Consider the following 16,716-nt stretch of genomic DNA (forward strand, 5'->3'; position numbering starts at 1 on the left):
GCGTATTTCTAGATTTGTCAGCAGTAGTTCAAAGTTACCAATAAGTCTTTGGAATGGTGATAGAAAACTTACTTTAGTAAAGTTCTCCATATTTTTCTTTCTTATTAAAAATTTCATTGTAACTTGCATACTATAAAGTGCACAAATATTAAGTATAGAGCTCAGTAAATTTTTACATGTACTCAGTCATCACCATCCAAATCAGGATTTAAACCAAGAAATTTTTTCTCAACGATGTTTAGCAGTCTGTTTTGTGGTTTGTTTTGTAAAGATAGTTTCTTATATTCTCTGTCTCTCTCAGGAACAAGAACTTATGAAAATAGTTGGCATAAAGTATGAAGTGGGATTACCTACCCTTTGCTGCCTTAAACTTGCTTTTCTAGATCCTGATACTGGTAAACTGACTGGCGGATCATTTACCATGAAGTAAGGACTGTTGAAAGAGGCAATGGTTTTCTTAGTATTGTAGATTGTTTTTCAAGATTCAGATACATTTGAACATCTTTTAGGTATTTTTAGGTATGTGACCTAATCAATTTGTTTCTGTTTGTAATTAGATACCATGATATGCCTGACGTTATAGATTTCCTAGTCTTGAGACAACAATTTGATGATGCAAAATATAGGCGATGGAATATAGGTGAGTAATTTATTTAGAAGCTATAGATGTTTGATGTGGTTTTTTTCTTAGTGATTTACTATTTTTCATAATTGAGAAAAAGATTACCAGAGAAATCTTTTTGCTATTTGTAGGAATGTTAATAGCAAAGTAAGGTCCTGTGTCAGAGGTATTGTTCAGTTTTGTTTAGGAATGAAAATACTTTAGTTGATGCTTAAATTTCAAACATTTTTTTCTGTTACATTTGACTTTTTCTTTCCATGTTGTACATGTTAAGTTAAATTTTTATATAAAAACATTAATAACAGAATTTATATTTGAAGCCAAAAGAAGCTTAACAAGATGTGTAAGTTTGTACTAAAGCTAAACTGACATTTTTCTTTTATTGGTTAATCCTAGTATAATCTTTAAAATTAGTATCATAAACAAGTCTCAAAGAAGCTAAAATCCTTAAAAGTTTTCCGGCACTTAAGGTGCATTAATTTACATATAGATGATGTAATACACTACACTTATGAGTGTAGTTCTCTTAAAAATTTCATATAGGACCAGTGTGTGTCATGGTGTGATGTGTATATGGTATGTATGGTTTAAAAAAGCACATCAATTGACATACCAGTCTATCCTTCAGTGCCATTGGAATGCATTGGCATGGTGATTTGTCCTTTTTTGAAAACTTGTATGTGCTCTGTAAAGAGAAATTAGGAAAATGTAAGTTATCAAAATTATGGACATGGAAATTAGAAAGAAAATTTACATCTCATGTACCATTTCCCTAGAAGTTTTGAAAGATGTGTCTCATCAAATAAGGGAGTAAACCAAGAAAGGGAAAAGTATGGAATCCCCTCAAGAAACAGGAAGTCTAGAACAGGAAAAGTTAAAAGGAATCCCAAGTCATATTCAGTAGAAACCTCAGGATAGCAGATACCTAGCAAGTCCAAATCTCCCTCAAGAGGAAAGTCTTCAGGGGGAAAAAATTGGTACACATAACTTATCTAGGAAGTTTGTCTTCATGGAAAATAACATTGAAGAATGTTTTTTACAGCTTGAGCTGTTAGAGATTGTGGAAACATTTAATTGTAAATTCACTGAAGACCAAGTGTTAAAAAAATAATTATTAATTTTAGGGAAAACAAAATTATATAAGAAAGGCATTATATGCTATTTTGCTTAGGAGCAAGCAGTATTTACATAGTCATTATTAAAAATTGAATATGGATTAAATATAATACACATACTTTTTATGTACAGTTGTATTAAGGTTATAGTTGTCCCTTAGTATCCACAGGGAATTACTTCCAGGACCCCCAGTGGATACCAAAATCTTTGCATACATAGGTCCCAGAGTTGATCCTATGGAACCCCCCAATGTGAAAAGTTGACCCTTCCATATTCATGGATTTCACATCCCACTAATACTGTATTTTCAATCTGCATTTGGTTGCTGATGTAGAATCTGCCAATACAGGGGGACAAATCTGTTTATTGGAAAAATCTGTGTGTAAGTAGACCTGGTCAGTTAAAACCCATGTCTCCAAGAATCAACTCTGATATTTACTGTCAAAAATTGATGAGTGAAGAAATCTGTAAGTCAAGAAGTAGTAGTTAAAATAGATGTAAACATTTTTCTTGGTTTTGGCTATCAGCCTTTGGTACATCTGATTTTTTAAATTTTTCACATACATTACTTGATACGATAAATTTTATTTTTTAAGGATTTGAATTTGCCAATAAATTGCAGAACCAATAATAGAGATCAAAGTTCAGGAATATTCCAGAAGTGAGCTCATAACTTCGGCAAAGTAATATGGCTAACATTGGACAAATCAGAGTTAAAATGGATGAGCATCATAATTTTCTCATTTGGATATTATGATTTTATTCTAATTTATGGGTTAATATTTTTCTAAAGTTAGTATCTAATTAGTCTTTTATATCTGAGGATATATACATTCACCTATTGACTGCCATTTAAAATTACATTAGTAATTTTTACTTCAGCGCTTCCTCAGAAATGTTTTAAGGCTTACTCTCAATGGTGGACTTTAGTAGTAGTCCGGGTTCTTTGCTTAACTTTCTTGTTACTCTGCAGATACTGTTCATTATGGTTAGGCACACATTATTCAGTTCTTCCTCTTCAGCATGATGATCAGTCTGTATAGGGTCATAAGATACAGCTCTTTGAAACTCTTTATGTTTAGTGTGAAGTTGTGGTGGTGTCAAGAATGCTTATTAAACTATATAGTAGCTTCTTGTTAAGTGTCACTAGTATGCATCTGAGGAACGACTGTCAACAACATGCAGTTGTGTCCTATGAACTTTTCTCCTGGCTCCAGTTTTCTTTTTTATCATTTTCTTTTACCTTGTTTTTCAAATTTTTAACTAATTTCATGCTGTATGTTTTTATAAACTTTTAAATCCTTTTTGGTAAGAAAATGAGAACATAGATACTTTTCTGAGTTTAAAAATAAAACTGATTCAGATTAATTGCTAACAATTCATTTTAACTTAACTGTGTGTCAGAAATGTAGAGTACTTTAATAGAATGCATTACTCAAAAATTACCGGGAGGTAGACATCACCATTTCTATTTTATAGACAAGGAAAATGAAGTTCAAAAATAATTAATATATTCAAAGTTACACAGATACATTATTTGAACCCAAGTCTTTCAGACTCTAGCCTATGCTAGCCACGAGAAAACTCAAGTACTCTGATAGCTGAGGAACAGGAAAGCATTGCATAAAGGAAGTAAGTGACTTACAGTTTTCTTATGGCACAGAAGGAACATGAGAAGATTTAGATAAGAAAAAGCCATAGCATTTATAGCTTGTTCAGGTCTTTGGGAAAAAGCAGGTTAAGTAATACGATGACAGCAATTGGATAAGGGAATAGACACAAGGAGTGTCCTCTGTTTTAAAAAGACTAGTTGTTTTATTTTTGTTTCTTTTTTTGTTTCCTTTTACAGGAAAGGGAGAGTGAGTGAGTATTAAGAGTGAGATGAAGGAAGACAGGTTGGATTTTATGTTGTTTTTTTTAGGACGGAGTCTTGATTGATTGTTGGTTGGGAAAACTTGCTTATAGAAAGTAAGAAATTAAAAATAGACTAAGTAATTGTTGAGTAGAACTTACCTAAATTATAATCTTATTTGAGTGACAAGTTTGGGTATAGTGTTAATGATGAATTTAAAATGCTAGATTGGTAAACATGCCTAAAGCAAGTGAATTTCTATATACCTTAATGAAATATAAAAAGTAGAATTGAAAACTGCTAAGTCACGCTTCAAGTATGCTTACTAAATACCTTTTTTCTCTTGGTATTGCTGATTGTACTTACTTATTTTTGGAGTGTGTGGTTCACTTTTTGTCTTCTGAAGTCATACAGACAGTTTAGGTACTTAATTTACGTTAGGAAGAAGCAGTGACAGCAGCCATGCATTTCAGAATAATGAGATAGTTTTTGTTCTTGGCCAGGTGACCGCTTCAGGTCTGTCATAGATGATGCCTGGTGGTTTGGAACAATTGAAAGCCAGGAACCTCTTCAACTTGAGTACCCTGATAGTCTGTTTCAATGCTACAATGTTTGGTAAGGAAACATTTGTTGTATTTTAGTTCACCTAGGCTTGCTGTGAATTTTTTTTTCCATCTATTAAGAGATAAAGAGACTTCTTTTAAACACAGAAGCAATTATTTTGATAATTGATTTTATTAAAATTGTGATACAATAATTTAGATTTTTTAATATAATGAATTTTCTTTCTTTAAGCTGGGACAATGGAGATACAGAAAAGATGAGTCCTTGGGATATGGAGCTTATACCTAATAATGGTAAGTGTGTGTTGGGCTTTTTGTGTCTGCATTATGGAGTTAATTTCTTAAGAAATTATTTAAGATTTGCTAACATGCTATCACTTACAGTTGTTGTGAGTATCAAATAGAAAACATTCATTCAGCAAATATTTATTGTACACCTTGAAGTAGGGGAGATTCAGCAGCAAAGAATATAGATATAACTCTTGCCTACTTGGAATTTATAGTCTCACAGGGAAGATTGAAATTAATTTATTACAACAAAATATGAAATTGTTTTATTAATTATTATTCATTCAAGAAAGTGCATTTGGGAGGCAGAGACATTTTTGTAACTTTAGCAGAGTACTTAAAGTGTAACATGATAGTTAAGAGGTTATGCTTTTGAGTGAGACGAACATCAGTTCATATCCTGACTTGTCATTTTTTATGTGATCTTGGCAAGTTCCATAAAGCCTCACACCCCAACTTTTTAGGACTCGGCCTTTGAAGCCGTCTAAGCTAATACCTTCCTTATAGGGCTGCTTTAAGGATTAAATAGCATCATGTGTGTAAAGTGCTTATTGTAGAGGCTGACACATACAAGAGCTCAACGAAGATATAATTAATAATGACAATATAACTGTCATTGTGCATATGGTCTGATACATTCAGGATTTAATAATTAGCCTTAGGCAGTGAGTACGACGTCTTCCTTGTACTGAGAAAAGGTCATTGGGACCAAAGCCTGGAGTTTATATATTCTTTCCACTTCATTGCCCATTTTTGTTTGTTTGTAAAAAATACAACACACATACACAATTGCATAAGCCAAAAAGGGATTAAAAGGATATAGTCCAGATTTTAATAATGCTTATTTATAGAGTAGGATTATAAAGACTTCATAAATTATTTTCTGTTATTCTATGTTGTTTGATTTTTTTAATGATAATATATTACAGGATGGGCGCAGTGGCTCACGCCTGTAATCCCAGCACTTTGGGATGCTGAGGCAGGTGGATCACGAGGTCAGGTGTTCGAGAGCAGCCTGACCAACGTGGTGAAACCCCATCTCAACTAAAAATACAAAAATTAGCCCGGTGTGGTGGCATGTGCCTGTAATCCCAGCTACTCAGGAGGCTGAGGCAGGAAAATCACTTGAACCTGGGAGGTAGAGGTTGCATTGAGCCGAGATTGCACCCCTGCACTCCAGCCTGGGCAATAGAGTGAGACTCCATCTCAAAAACAATAATAATAATAATAACATCTGTTAGCAGATAAAAATAAGATCTTTAAAATACAAAGAGGAAAACATCTAATTTCTAACATAGTAGAAATCATCTTTTATTAATTGAGTTGCTCAGTAGTTATTGTAATCCAAAGTCAGAGAAAAAATAACTGTTGGAGAAAATAACCCAATCTCGTAGACCTCAGAAATGAGAAGATGGTCATGCTGATAAGCTAAGATTAGTTCTTTGCAGGAATTATCACTTTGAAAATTTAATGCCAATATTGTGTGTTTTTATCTCACTGCTAAATTAGAGCTGTTAAAATTATAAATATCTTAATTTGTAACCATGTTACATGGCTTATCTTTTTGTTTCTCTCATTTATTAAAAAAAAAGTTTAAATTTGAACTCACATTGAACTGTTGTGAATATGATAGCAGTGAAGCCAGTTGGTGTTAGAATGCCTTGGATATTTTTTAAATGAATAAGTGATACTGATTCACTATTTCGTTTCCTACCTAAGTATATTGAAGGGTGGTTACTGTTGTTGTTCTATTTGGATACACATTTATACGAACCTATAGAGTTTAATTGTAGTTTGTGATGAGAATTTTGATTGTACACAAACAGTGGCATATTTTTAGTGTGTATCTGCCAAAACCTAGTCTAAAGGAAAAATTACCTAGCACGTTTCTAGATTTTGGGTTACCGTAACCCTCTAGTGATTCTGTCAGCTAAAACTGGTAAAGATTCAAGCATGCAGAAAGCATACCTTCATAATTTATGAGTAATAAGCATAAGCATCATTTGTCAATTTTCATAATTCTCTGTTCCTACATTCAAAAATTGAAGCTTTGAAGTATTTATAGAAAATGTCACTTTAGTTCAGTTTTACCTTGTGTATAGTTTATCAAAAGTAAACATGGCAATTATGAAGTGATTCAGAAAACTTTGAAATTTGCATGTTTTATAGAAATGATTTCTGCACATGTAGCTTGATTACAGAGCAGATTTTCAGGTATAATTTTGGAGAAGTAATTATTTAGAGAATCATTTACAGTATCATTTAAAAATTAATTTAAATTTTCGTGACCCTTGAAATGTACTTTCCTGTGTTAAAGAGTATATTTACCAAATCTATACAAAATATACTTTAATTTTGTGACTATTATTTTTACATTCTAAAGCTAACCTAAATACTAATAAGTTACCACATATTTGCAATGATCTGCTTTTCTATTTCAGCTGTATTTCCTGAAGAACTAGGTACCAGTGTTCCTTTAACTGATGGTGAGTGCAGATCACTAATCTATAAACCTCTTGATGGAGAATGGGGTACCAATCCCAGGGATGAAGAATGTGAAAGAATTGTGACAGGAATAAACCAGTTGATGACACTAGGTAAGTAAAGCAACACATGAGTATAGAAAAAACTGGCAGAATGCAAAGTAATGGAAAAATACTGTTATTCCCCAACAAAAATTTTTTTTCACAATCTCCTAAGTCAATGGTTTCAAACATTTTAAGTGGAATCTGTTTTTGAATGTGATCTTAACACAGGACTTAACTATTTAAAACAGTTACAAATTAGGTTATGTTAGCTGAATTTTAGAATAAGGGCCTCCTAGAAGTGCCAGAGGCATCTCTGAAAAATCTTTGTCCTCCACAACCCAATTTAAAACGCTTGACATATTCAGACTGACATGATATGAATTGGTGGAGGAGGGTTGAAAGCTCAGTTATAATTATATGGATAGCTTGATACTGGTCTCCTCCAACTTTATATACACACACAAAAGAGCATCTTTTTAAGGGGAAAGGAGAGGGTATATTAATTGCTTTGCCTTATTAAAAAAAAAGAAAACAATGACCACAAAACTTGATTATCTGAATTCTGGGCTTCTGAAGTAACTCTAGACTATGTGGTGGTTTGTAGCAACCCTCTCTCTCAGTAAAGAGTCAGCTACAAAGAGTCCAGAGAGAAATTAACGTGAGTAAGAAGAGCTGGATGGACACACACAGTGAGAAATATTCAAATCTGAAGTATTTTATAAAATGCCAACACTTTATAGGAATAGCCTTATAAATACTACCTTAAATAATTTTAGCAATATTTTAGGATATTAAGTATTATATGTGAATTAGCAAAAAGGTGGGAGTAATCCTAACTAGTTACAGTTTTTGCTGTACAACTTTACAGTGTGTATTGGGTCAGTAGTATCACTGAATCAAAACTTCTGGGTCTGTTTCCTTTTCTCTACTTGTCTGATGTTTCTCAGAATAATGTAAAGTTGAGATAAGGGAATAAGTTTTGAGAAAGTCAAAGGTTAGGTTTGAATGCAGTATGTTACAGTGTTAATAATAGAGTGATTTTGTCAAATATAGCTTCAGGAGTGGCCAACTGTCAATTATGGCAATGTATGTGTACTTAGTAAGTCTGATATATGTATATATAATTTGTTTCTTGGAGATCTCCCAGTGAACCTATGAATACCCTTAGAATTTGGCAATGTATATGTAGACATAATAAAAAGTGAGACTCTTCATGTCAGCTAAACTATATTGTTTGTGAAAAGACAGTGGCAGACTAATGATTATGTAGATAAGGACTTTTTAAGTCTTAATTCAAGTAGAATTCTTCTTGAATTATTTTAAGCATACAAAAATAAATTTACAAACTTACCTGTTTATTTTAGATATTGCCTCAGCATTTGTGGCCCCCGTGGATCTGCAGGCCTATCCCATGTATTGCACAGTAGTGGCGTATCCAACGGATCTAAGTACAATTAAACAAAGACTGGAAAACAGGTTTTACAGGTTAGAACCATTTGATGTAGCTACTATCAAAGGAAAGTTGGTGATCTTTCCACCCATTTACTGATCTTTAGCAGTGTTTCTCAACTTTTTGTATATATGAGTGCACATAAGAATCACCTGGGGATTATGTTAAAATGTAGAATCTTATTCAGTAGATTTGGAGTGGGACCGGAGATTCTGCATTTCTAACAAGTACCAGTAATGCCAATGCTGCTGGTCTTTAGAAACTTAAAAGACAATTCCTAGGTATAATTATTCCTAGAGGCTGGAATGATTTTATGCTCACTGTCTTTATATTGTATTCTGTAAAGCAAGGCAAGTTATTTCATTTTCTCCTAGATAACATTAAAATATGTATTTGTTTGTTGATTTTTAATAGAATATATAATAAAAATTATGTATTTGTATTATGCATTTTGTTCTTATTTTGTCTATATTCAGCTTATCATTACTTATAACACTGAAATTTGAAAGTACTCAGTTTTTCATAGTTGTAGTTTAGCATGAAAAAGAATTAGAATTAAATGGCCTAAGCATAATTTCAAATAATTTTCATTATCTAGGTAATTTTGTTAAATGTCTTTAATCTTCAATAGGCTTTATAGGTTTATTACCTAAAATGTTTTGTCAAAAAGTATGTTTATAGTTTTTAAATAATAGAATCCTGTTTTTAGTTTTAATGTTTCTCATATGACCTTTGCTTAGCAGTCCAACAATTTAATTTGTGTAACATTGCATTAAAACTTTTTGTGACCAGTTATTTATTACTGAAGTCCTTTCCATTATTCTTCTTTTTTAACTTAGAGAAGTTTTATTCATATTTTGTATTAATATTTTTCTGTATAAAATGTGCCTTTGGTTCTTTTTATGACTTAAATTTTATTTCCGCATCTCACTGTGAGGGGCTATCCTGTGCCTGTACCCACTAGATGCCAGTAGCAGCCCCCTAGTTGTGAAAACCAAAAATGTAATCAGACATTGTCACATGTCTTCTGGGGAGCGTAATTATCCTTGATTGAGAACCACTGAAATAAAGAAAACGAATATATTAAACTTGAGTTTCTAAAGATTTTTCTGATCTTCTTAGGTGTGTTTGCTGTTGCTTCCTTGATATTTGTCAAAAAGCATAGAGATAGGGAGAAAATCCTCTGTGCTATGTGGTTTCCAACCATCCCACCCTCAAAGCATTCTTCAAGTCTTTTTCAGTATCAGGTGTTGGAAGTTTAAGAGAAAAAAAAAAAAATGAAGGAATTCCTAACTATATTCCCCCCGACCCCTAAATTGCTAAAGATTGGAAGTTAAACCTAGTGCTTCAGAGATGAAACAAGACATGGGTGGGTGAGAAGGAAAGAACTGTTTATATACATACACTAATTGTTGTACTGCAACTAGAAAGATAAGCTGCTGATATCTTCCAGTATTGTTGTAAATATCTCACACATTGCTCAACATGATAATTGCTAACGTATACTATACATAAGGTTTGACTTACAGTGGTTTGACTTAGATTTTTCAGCTTTACAGTGATATGAAAGGGATATGCATTCAGTGGAAACCATACTTTAAATTTTGAATTCTGATCTTTTTCTGTGCTTGTGATGTACTCTTTCATGATGCTGAGCAATGGCAGTGAGCTACAGCTCCCAGTAGCTCCCAGTCAGCCATGTGATCATGAAGTTAAACTGATACTGTACAGTGTATTGTGTTGCCATATGATTTTGTCCAACCATAGGCTAATGTAAGTGTTCTGAGCACATTTGAGGTAGGCTTGGCTGAGGTAAAATGTTTGCTGGGTGTTAACTATATCACATACATTTTTGACTTAATGGTATTTTGAATTTACAGTGGGTTTTTCAGGGTGTAACCCCATCATTAGTTGAGGAACATCTGTATTTCAAGATACATTATATTTTAAATAGGCTTTTGGCATTACCCTAGTTTTGTAGCCAATTTAGGAAAAAAACTTTTGGAACACAATACTTACATGAATTAGAAATTGCCTGTTTTCCAATCTGATAATAAACTCAATTATAAACCTAAGTTATGTTCTTATTCAATACAATGATGACTTCCAGTACTATTTCACTGTTTAAAAGTTTTTGCTTCTTCCTTCACTCATTGGTGTTAGACTTCTTACTGTTTTTCTTTCATGATACTTCTAGTTCAGTCTCTTGTTAAACTATTACTGTCAGTTTGCCCTGTTGGTATTAATCTAATACTTTATTTTACACACAGTTTTCTATATGATACACGGAAGATATCTGTGATTCTGTTATTAGATAGAGCCTTGTGAATCTTTTTGAAATGCACAGTTTTTCTTTGTTTCTATGTCCACAATTACATGCAGTGTTTTTTTATTCCATGTAATTATATTTCTGTTCACAATCAGTAAGATTTTCTAAGTGTTTTCTTCTTTATTACTTTAAGTCAGGCTACATATTAGATAATATTCTCAAAAGTTGTCCTTGGATTTTTATTTGCTTTCAGAAATAAAATTATAAAACTACAGATTTTATTTTAGCATTGTCTGTTAAGTATTCAGAAAGTAATTCTCATTTAGTTAGGTTTTTTGGTAAACGAACATGCAATATTTTTATAGTTTTGTATCTCATAAGGTGGCTGTCAGTTAACTTTTCATTTGTATATGTCATTTGATTACCAATAATACAGTTAGATTAAAATGACTTGTTTCTTTTTTTGTTCAGAAGTCAGGGGTCTTTATTACCAAAAAATGACAGCATCCATGACAAAAATATATAAAGCCAAAACTTAAAAACTCTCCCGTTTCTACTCTCCTGCCACTCCCCATATAGATGTTCTCCCTCCCAAAAAGAGGGCATTGTTAATAGTGTGATGTGTTCCATTCCAAACATCTTGTATGCAAATACATAGTTATGGTTGCCCCTCTTTTTTTTCTCTAACACAAATGCAGTTATGCTTCTTTGAAAATGACTTTATAAGACCAATGGTTTTTACGATTGGTTTAGACTGAAATTGAAAGGTTGGAATGTCTTGGTTTTAAATGATGTATTTCTAAATATAAGGAAGTTAAAATTTCTATATTTTTTTTTTTAAGGCGAGTTTCTTCCCTAATGTGGGAAGTTCGATATATAGAGCATAATACACGAACATTTAATGAGCCTGGAAGCCCTATTGTGAAATCTGCTAAATTCGTGACTGATCTTCTTCTACATTTTATAAAGTAAGTTATTTTTTCATATGTAATTATGATAGTTTTAATAATTAATGGCACTATAGTTCCTCTTAAAATAGAAAACATACTGTTTGTGAAGAGGAAACGTTTAAGAGTAGCCAAAGTAGCTCAGTTGGGAGAACGTTAGACTGAAGATCTAAAGGTCCCTGGTTTGATCCTAGGTTTTGGAAGAAACAGTTCATTGGCTAATAATAAGAATGAAATCATAAAAGCTGCATTACCATTGTATTTTAAGGTTAAAATTTTTTTTAAAAGATTCTTTTCTCAATCTAACTGTTAGACAATAATAACAGTAAAGATTTATTTAACATGTAATGTTTTACCTACTTTAACTCTTCTAACCCAAGTAACAATCTTACAGGTGGAAGAGATTATTTTCTGGAAGTTTGAATTGAGGGAACTATGGCCTATAGTGGTTAACATGTGTAAGGTTGCACAGTAAATGAGTGTCTGCCATCTGATTTGAGAATTTTTCATCCTAGCAGTATATTGCCCTGTCAAGTATATTAACAAGTGTTTAAGTAGTCCAGCAGGAGACTGAATTTAACTTTCATGATTCTAGTTCAAAGTCAAGGTTAGTTCCTCATTGATCCCATAACAAGAGTGATAACCACTATTCATTAAGGCAGAAGTACTTTCCTTTCCTTATCTTAAGGATTTTATGCAGTCATACAATGAATTGAGCCTCCTAAGTTGAAGGCAGAGAAATGAATTCTATATTTTGTACAAAGACTGCTGTGATTCCATGTTATTATTTTGAATTTTTTTTTCCTGGTTGAGAAGTAGTAACAGCATTTTAAAAGCTTACTTAGCTGTTATCAGCTTTCATTTTTACATAATGAAAACTTCAGGATTATTCAGGGTTTTTTTTTTTTTTTTTTAATATCCCTGCTTCATTTTCATTAATGGACATAATCTTTGAGTTTCTTTTTGATTAATGTTTTTTAACTGAGAAATGCAGGTCATTTCAGTATAAGAAAACACCTAACATAATTAGTAAGGTCAATTTTGTGCCCTTTCTCTGCCTTATTCTCTAAGACATCTGTTGCTTTCCAATGGTTTGGGGGCTATTATTGCTATGCTTTTGTTTTCCTTATTGAAATTGGTAATTAAGCATTATCCTCTGAAGACTCTTACGTCTGTAATTTTTTGTAAGTGTTATAACTATGTGTAGGTTATATCTGTTTTTTTCAAAGAGAATCCGTAGAACTACATGAGATACCATATTCATATTTCAGTGAAATAATTTAGATGAAAATTGTTAATACGTTTGAAATAGTCTATGAAATGTATTTCTTTCAAACAGCTACTTGGAAATGTCTTTGAAATCAGATTCATGAAACACTTAAAGCATTTGTATTATATATTCCTAAAAATAAGTCCGTGGCATTTTTTTCAGATGTGTATAATTTGTTTAGAAATACTTTTTTTAGCAGATAGTTTTCAAGATATTAAGTATTCCTTGAAATTTTAATTATACTTTTTAATTGAGTTATTTGGCAAAATTTCAAGCAATTGATACATACAAAGTAATGTAATGGATGCTTGGAGGTAGTATTTTTATCCTCTTAATACAGTTTCATAGGATAGATAAATCTGTAAGAAACTATAATATAAGGAAAACTGTGACAAGTAATAAGAGAATTGTATAGAAGTTTAGATGAGAGTAGGATCACTTTTAGCTGTGATGATGGGGATTCAGATACAGGGGAGGAGAAGTGTGTTAAGAAGACATTGTATACAAGGTAGATATTGATAGATTAAGGAAACGTTAGATGAAAAGAAAGCCATTCCAGGGATAAGGAGCATCATGAGGTAGGGAGGTTTAATTAAGGGTAATATAAATTGGGTGAGGTAGACAGTAATGAGTAGAAGTCATAGTAGAGATACAGTGCTATAAATTTGAGTTGGGGCCACATCATGGGTGGCCTTGAATGCCAGTGTAAGGTTTTAGACTTTTAAAATATGAGCTATGAGAGCAAGGGGATGTTGAAAGTATTTTGACATGAGAATAAAATGTTTTACACTATGATTTAAAAATGTTAATTTGACTGCAGTGTCTAATTTAATTGATAGAGAAGAGACAAGCAGCATAAATAGCAGATTGACTGCTATATTTGACCAACTAAGAGTTGATGAGGGCTTAATTTGTGGAAGTGAGAAAGGGACAGATGCCCAGAGATACTTGGGGATAGAGTTCACAGCACTTGACCACTAATTGGATTTATAAGGAGGAGAGAAGGGAAAGAATAATGAAAAACCAAGATTCCCATTACTGTAAGAATGGTATGTTAAGAAAAAATAGAGAAAGGAACAAGGATATCTGGGGAGCCACTATTAAGTTTAAACATATGTGGAATTTTAGGTTATGGTAGAATGCTCAGGAGAAGGGTTAGGACAGATTGCAGGAATTTTGGAATTCATTTACACAGATAAACCACTAGTATGTAAAGTTATCAAAGCAAAAGGTACAGTGTCAAGAGAAGATGCCTAAGAACAAAGTTTTAGGAAATACATTTAAGAATAAAAGAAAGAAAGAGTTGGAAGACAAGAAATATATTAGCTGTTTGAAGACTGAGGAATGGAATAAGCACAGCAGATACCTGAGCAAAGACTGGGCGATGAGACTTGGGTTTGGTGTAATGATATAGTCAGGCCACACTGAAAACTCTACGTAGAGTGGAGGGGTCAGGGTTAAATGTGTGTGCATATATTATTGGAGTAAGCCAATGGAGAAGAAAGCAAGCCTTCAGCTTCTACTTTTATCTTACAATATGGTTTTAGGAACAAATTTTTAAGGAAAAAAATTATCATGACTCTAATCTTACATTTTAACATTTCCTTGTTATGTAGGGATCAGACTTGTTATAACATAATTCCACTTTATAATTCAATGAAGAAGAAAGTGTTGTCTGATTCTGAGGTATGTAATATTTCATTATGATTACTATATTGATATTCTCTGTATAAAAAGAAATTTACATATTGTAGTTTTCAGGTAAAAGCTGTTGTGAAAATTATTTCTTGTCTAGTGTAGTTTAAAACAAAAACTGGCAGTAGAATATTCTTCTTAGAGTTACAAAAAAATTTTTAATGGGGAACTTTTTAATGAGTCAGTAAAGTGCCCCAGCGTATACATTACAGTGTTCCAGTGTGTAAAGGAAATAATTGCTAATTAATCAACTATAAAGTATAATGACATTTAAAATGTTTTATGAATCTGATAAATTCTTGCCTCAAAGGAAGAAGAGAAAGATGCTGATGTGCCAGGAACTTCTACTCGAAAAAGGAAGGTAATGTAGTTTTAGTTTTAGCAGGAGTACTTTATATGAATTAAAATGTATTAAGAGCTTTATTTTTTTACTCTTAGCATTTTAAAAGACATTAAGTATGTTCAAATTAGTTTCATTTACAAAATGTATGTTTTTTAGAACTTGGTGAATATTTTCTTTTGTTTGAATTATTATGTATTACCCAGTTATCTAAGACTGCATTAAAAGTACAAATTTTATTGTATAAGTGCTCTTTTATTAATATAATTGAACACTTATCGCAGGACCATCAGCCTAGACGAAGATTACGTAATAGAGCCCAGTCTTACGATATTCAAGCATGGAAGAAACAATGTGAAGAATTGTTAAATCTCATATTTCAATGTGAAGATTCAGAGCCTTTCCGTCAGCCAGTAGATCTCCTTGAATATCCAGTAAGTGTTTTTGAAAATATTTTCTTTACCTGTCAGTTTGCTACATATCTTTTACATGACAGTTGGCTATTTTAGTTACTTTTTATGATTATTGTTCATTTCTTTATTATTTTATACATGTTCTCATTATCCATTTGACTATATAGAGAATCTAAATTTTGAATAGTGTGGTAAAATGAAAGGAGCCCTGAACCAAAGACACTGTAAGAAACGGCTTATTCTGTTCTTACCAGTTGTGTAGCTTTGAGCAAGTCCCTTAGTTTTCTCATCTGAATTTTTTTTTCTTTTTGTCTTCCCTACACTGATTCTATGAATTTATTATGGCAGTTGTCTAGGAAAAAAAACAATAATAATGCCTACGTCCTTACAGGATTATGGAGATGTAAAGAGAATATATAAAAATAATTTTTAGGCCAGGCGCGGTGGCTCACGCCTGTAATCCCAGCACTTTGGGAGGCCGAGGCAGGCAGATCACAAGGTCAGGAGATCAAGACCATCCTGGCTAACATGGTAAAACCCCGTCTCTACTAAAAATACAAAAAAAAAAAAAAATAGCCGGGCATGGTGGCGGGCGCCTGTAGTCCCATCTACTCGGGAGGCTGAGGCAGGAGAAGGGCGTGAACCCGGGAGGCGGAGCTTGCAGTGAGCTGAGATCCCGCTGCCTGGGCGACAGAGCGAGAGACTCGGTCTCAAAAACAAAAACAAACAAAAAAAATAGTTTTTAAATGTGAAGCACTGTGTACAAATGTAAGGTGACATTATTGTATATATTTAGGTATGCCAATGTATAATCTTTATGGAATACATGGTAAAAAGAGCTAAGTAAACATGATCCAAGTATTTATTTTGGCATGCAATCATAGCAATCTAAATTTAGTGTAGAGTGATTTCTCATCCCTTTAAACAGTAATTAAATGTTATATAGTTGAGGGGCCGGGTGCAATATCTCACGTAATCCCTGCACTTTGGGAGGCCGAGGCGGGTGGATAACCTCAGGCCAGGAGTTCGAGACCAGCCTGACCAACATGGTGAAATCCCGTCTCTACTAAAAATGCAAAAATTACCCGGGCGTGGTGGTGGGCACCTGTAATCCGAACTACTCGGGAGGCTGAGGCAGGACAATCGCTTGAACCTGGGAGGCGGAGGTTGCAGTGAGCCGAGATGGCGCCATTGCACTCCAGCTTGGGTGACAGAGCGAGACTCTTGTCTCAAAAAAAAAAAGTTATGCAGTTCAGATAGCATTCATGGTTTGAAATGAAAATAAAAAATGTTTTATAAGACATCATGACCTAGATGTGGTATCATTGCACATCATTTTATCATTTTTTTTTTTTTTTTTTTT

General features: G+C 32.9%; 1 protein-coding gene and 1 non-coding gene across 2 annotated transcripts in view; both read left to right on the plus strand.

Moving 5' to 3' along the window:
• The window catches only part of PHIP (pleckstrin homology domain interacting protein), a 132,178-nt gene that overhangs the window by 100,899 nt on the left and 14,563 nt on the right, over positions 1–16,716 (plus strand). The window contains exons 23-32 of the mRNA XM_011953549.1: positions 302–426; positions 558–640; positions 4,094–4,205; positions 4,386–4,447; positions 6,883–7,038; positions 8,334–8,454; positions 11,531–11,656; positions 14,522–14,591; positions 14,911–14,961; positions 15,225–15,374. Of these exons, the coding sequence (XP_011808939.1) occupies positions 302–426; positions 558–640; positions 4,094–4,205; positions 4,386–4,447; positions 6,883–7,038; positions 8,334–8,454; positions 11,531–11,656; positions 14,522–14,591; positions 14,911–14,961; positions 15,225–15,374 (1,056 nt within the window). The remainder of the gene's footprint in view (positions 1–301; positions 427–557; positions 641–4,093; positions 4,206–4,385; positions 4,448–6,882; positions 7,039–8,333; positions 8,455–11,530; positions 11,657–14,521; positions 14,592–14,910; positions 14,962–15,224; positions 15,375–16,716) is intronic.
• Positions 11,766–11,838, plus strand: TRNAF-GAA. Its single transcript has one exon. It is a non-coding gene; the product is annotated as a tRNA-Phe (tRNA).

The sequence above is a fragment of the Colobus angolensis genome, unplaced genomic scaffold (assembly GCF_000951035.1).
Source record: "Colobus angolensis palliatus isolate OR3802 unplaced genomic scaffold, Cang.pa_1.0 Scaffold367, whole genome shotgun sequence".
NCBI lineage: Eukaryota > Metazoa > Chordata > Mammalia > Primates > Cercopithecidae > Colobus > Colobus angolensis.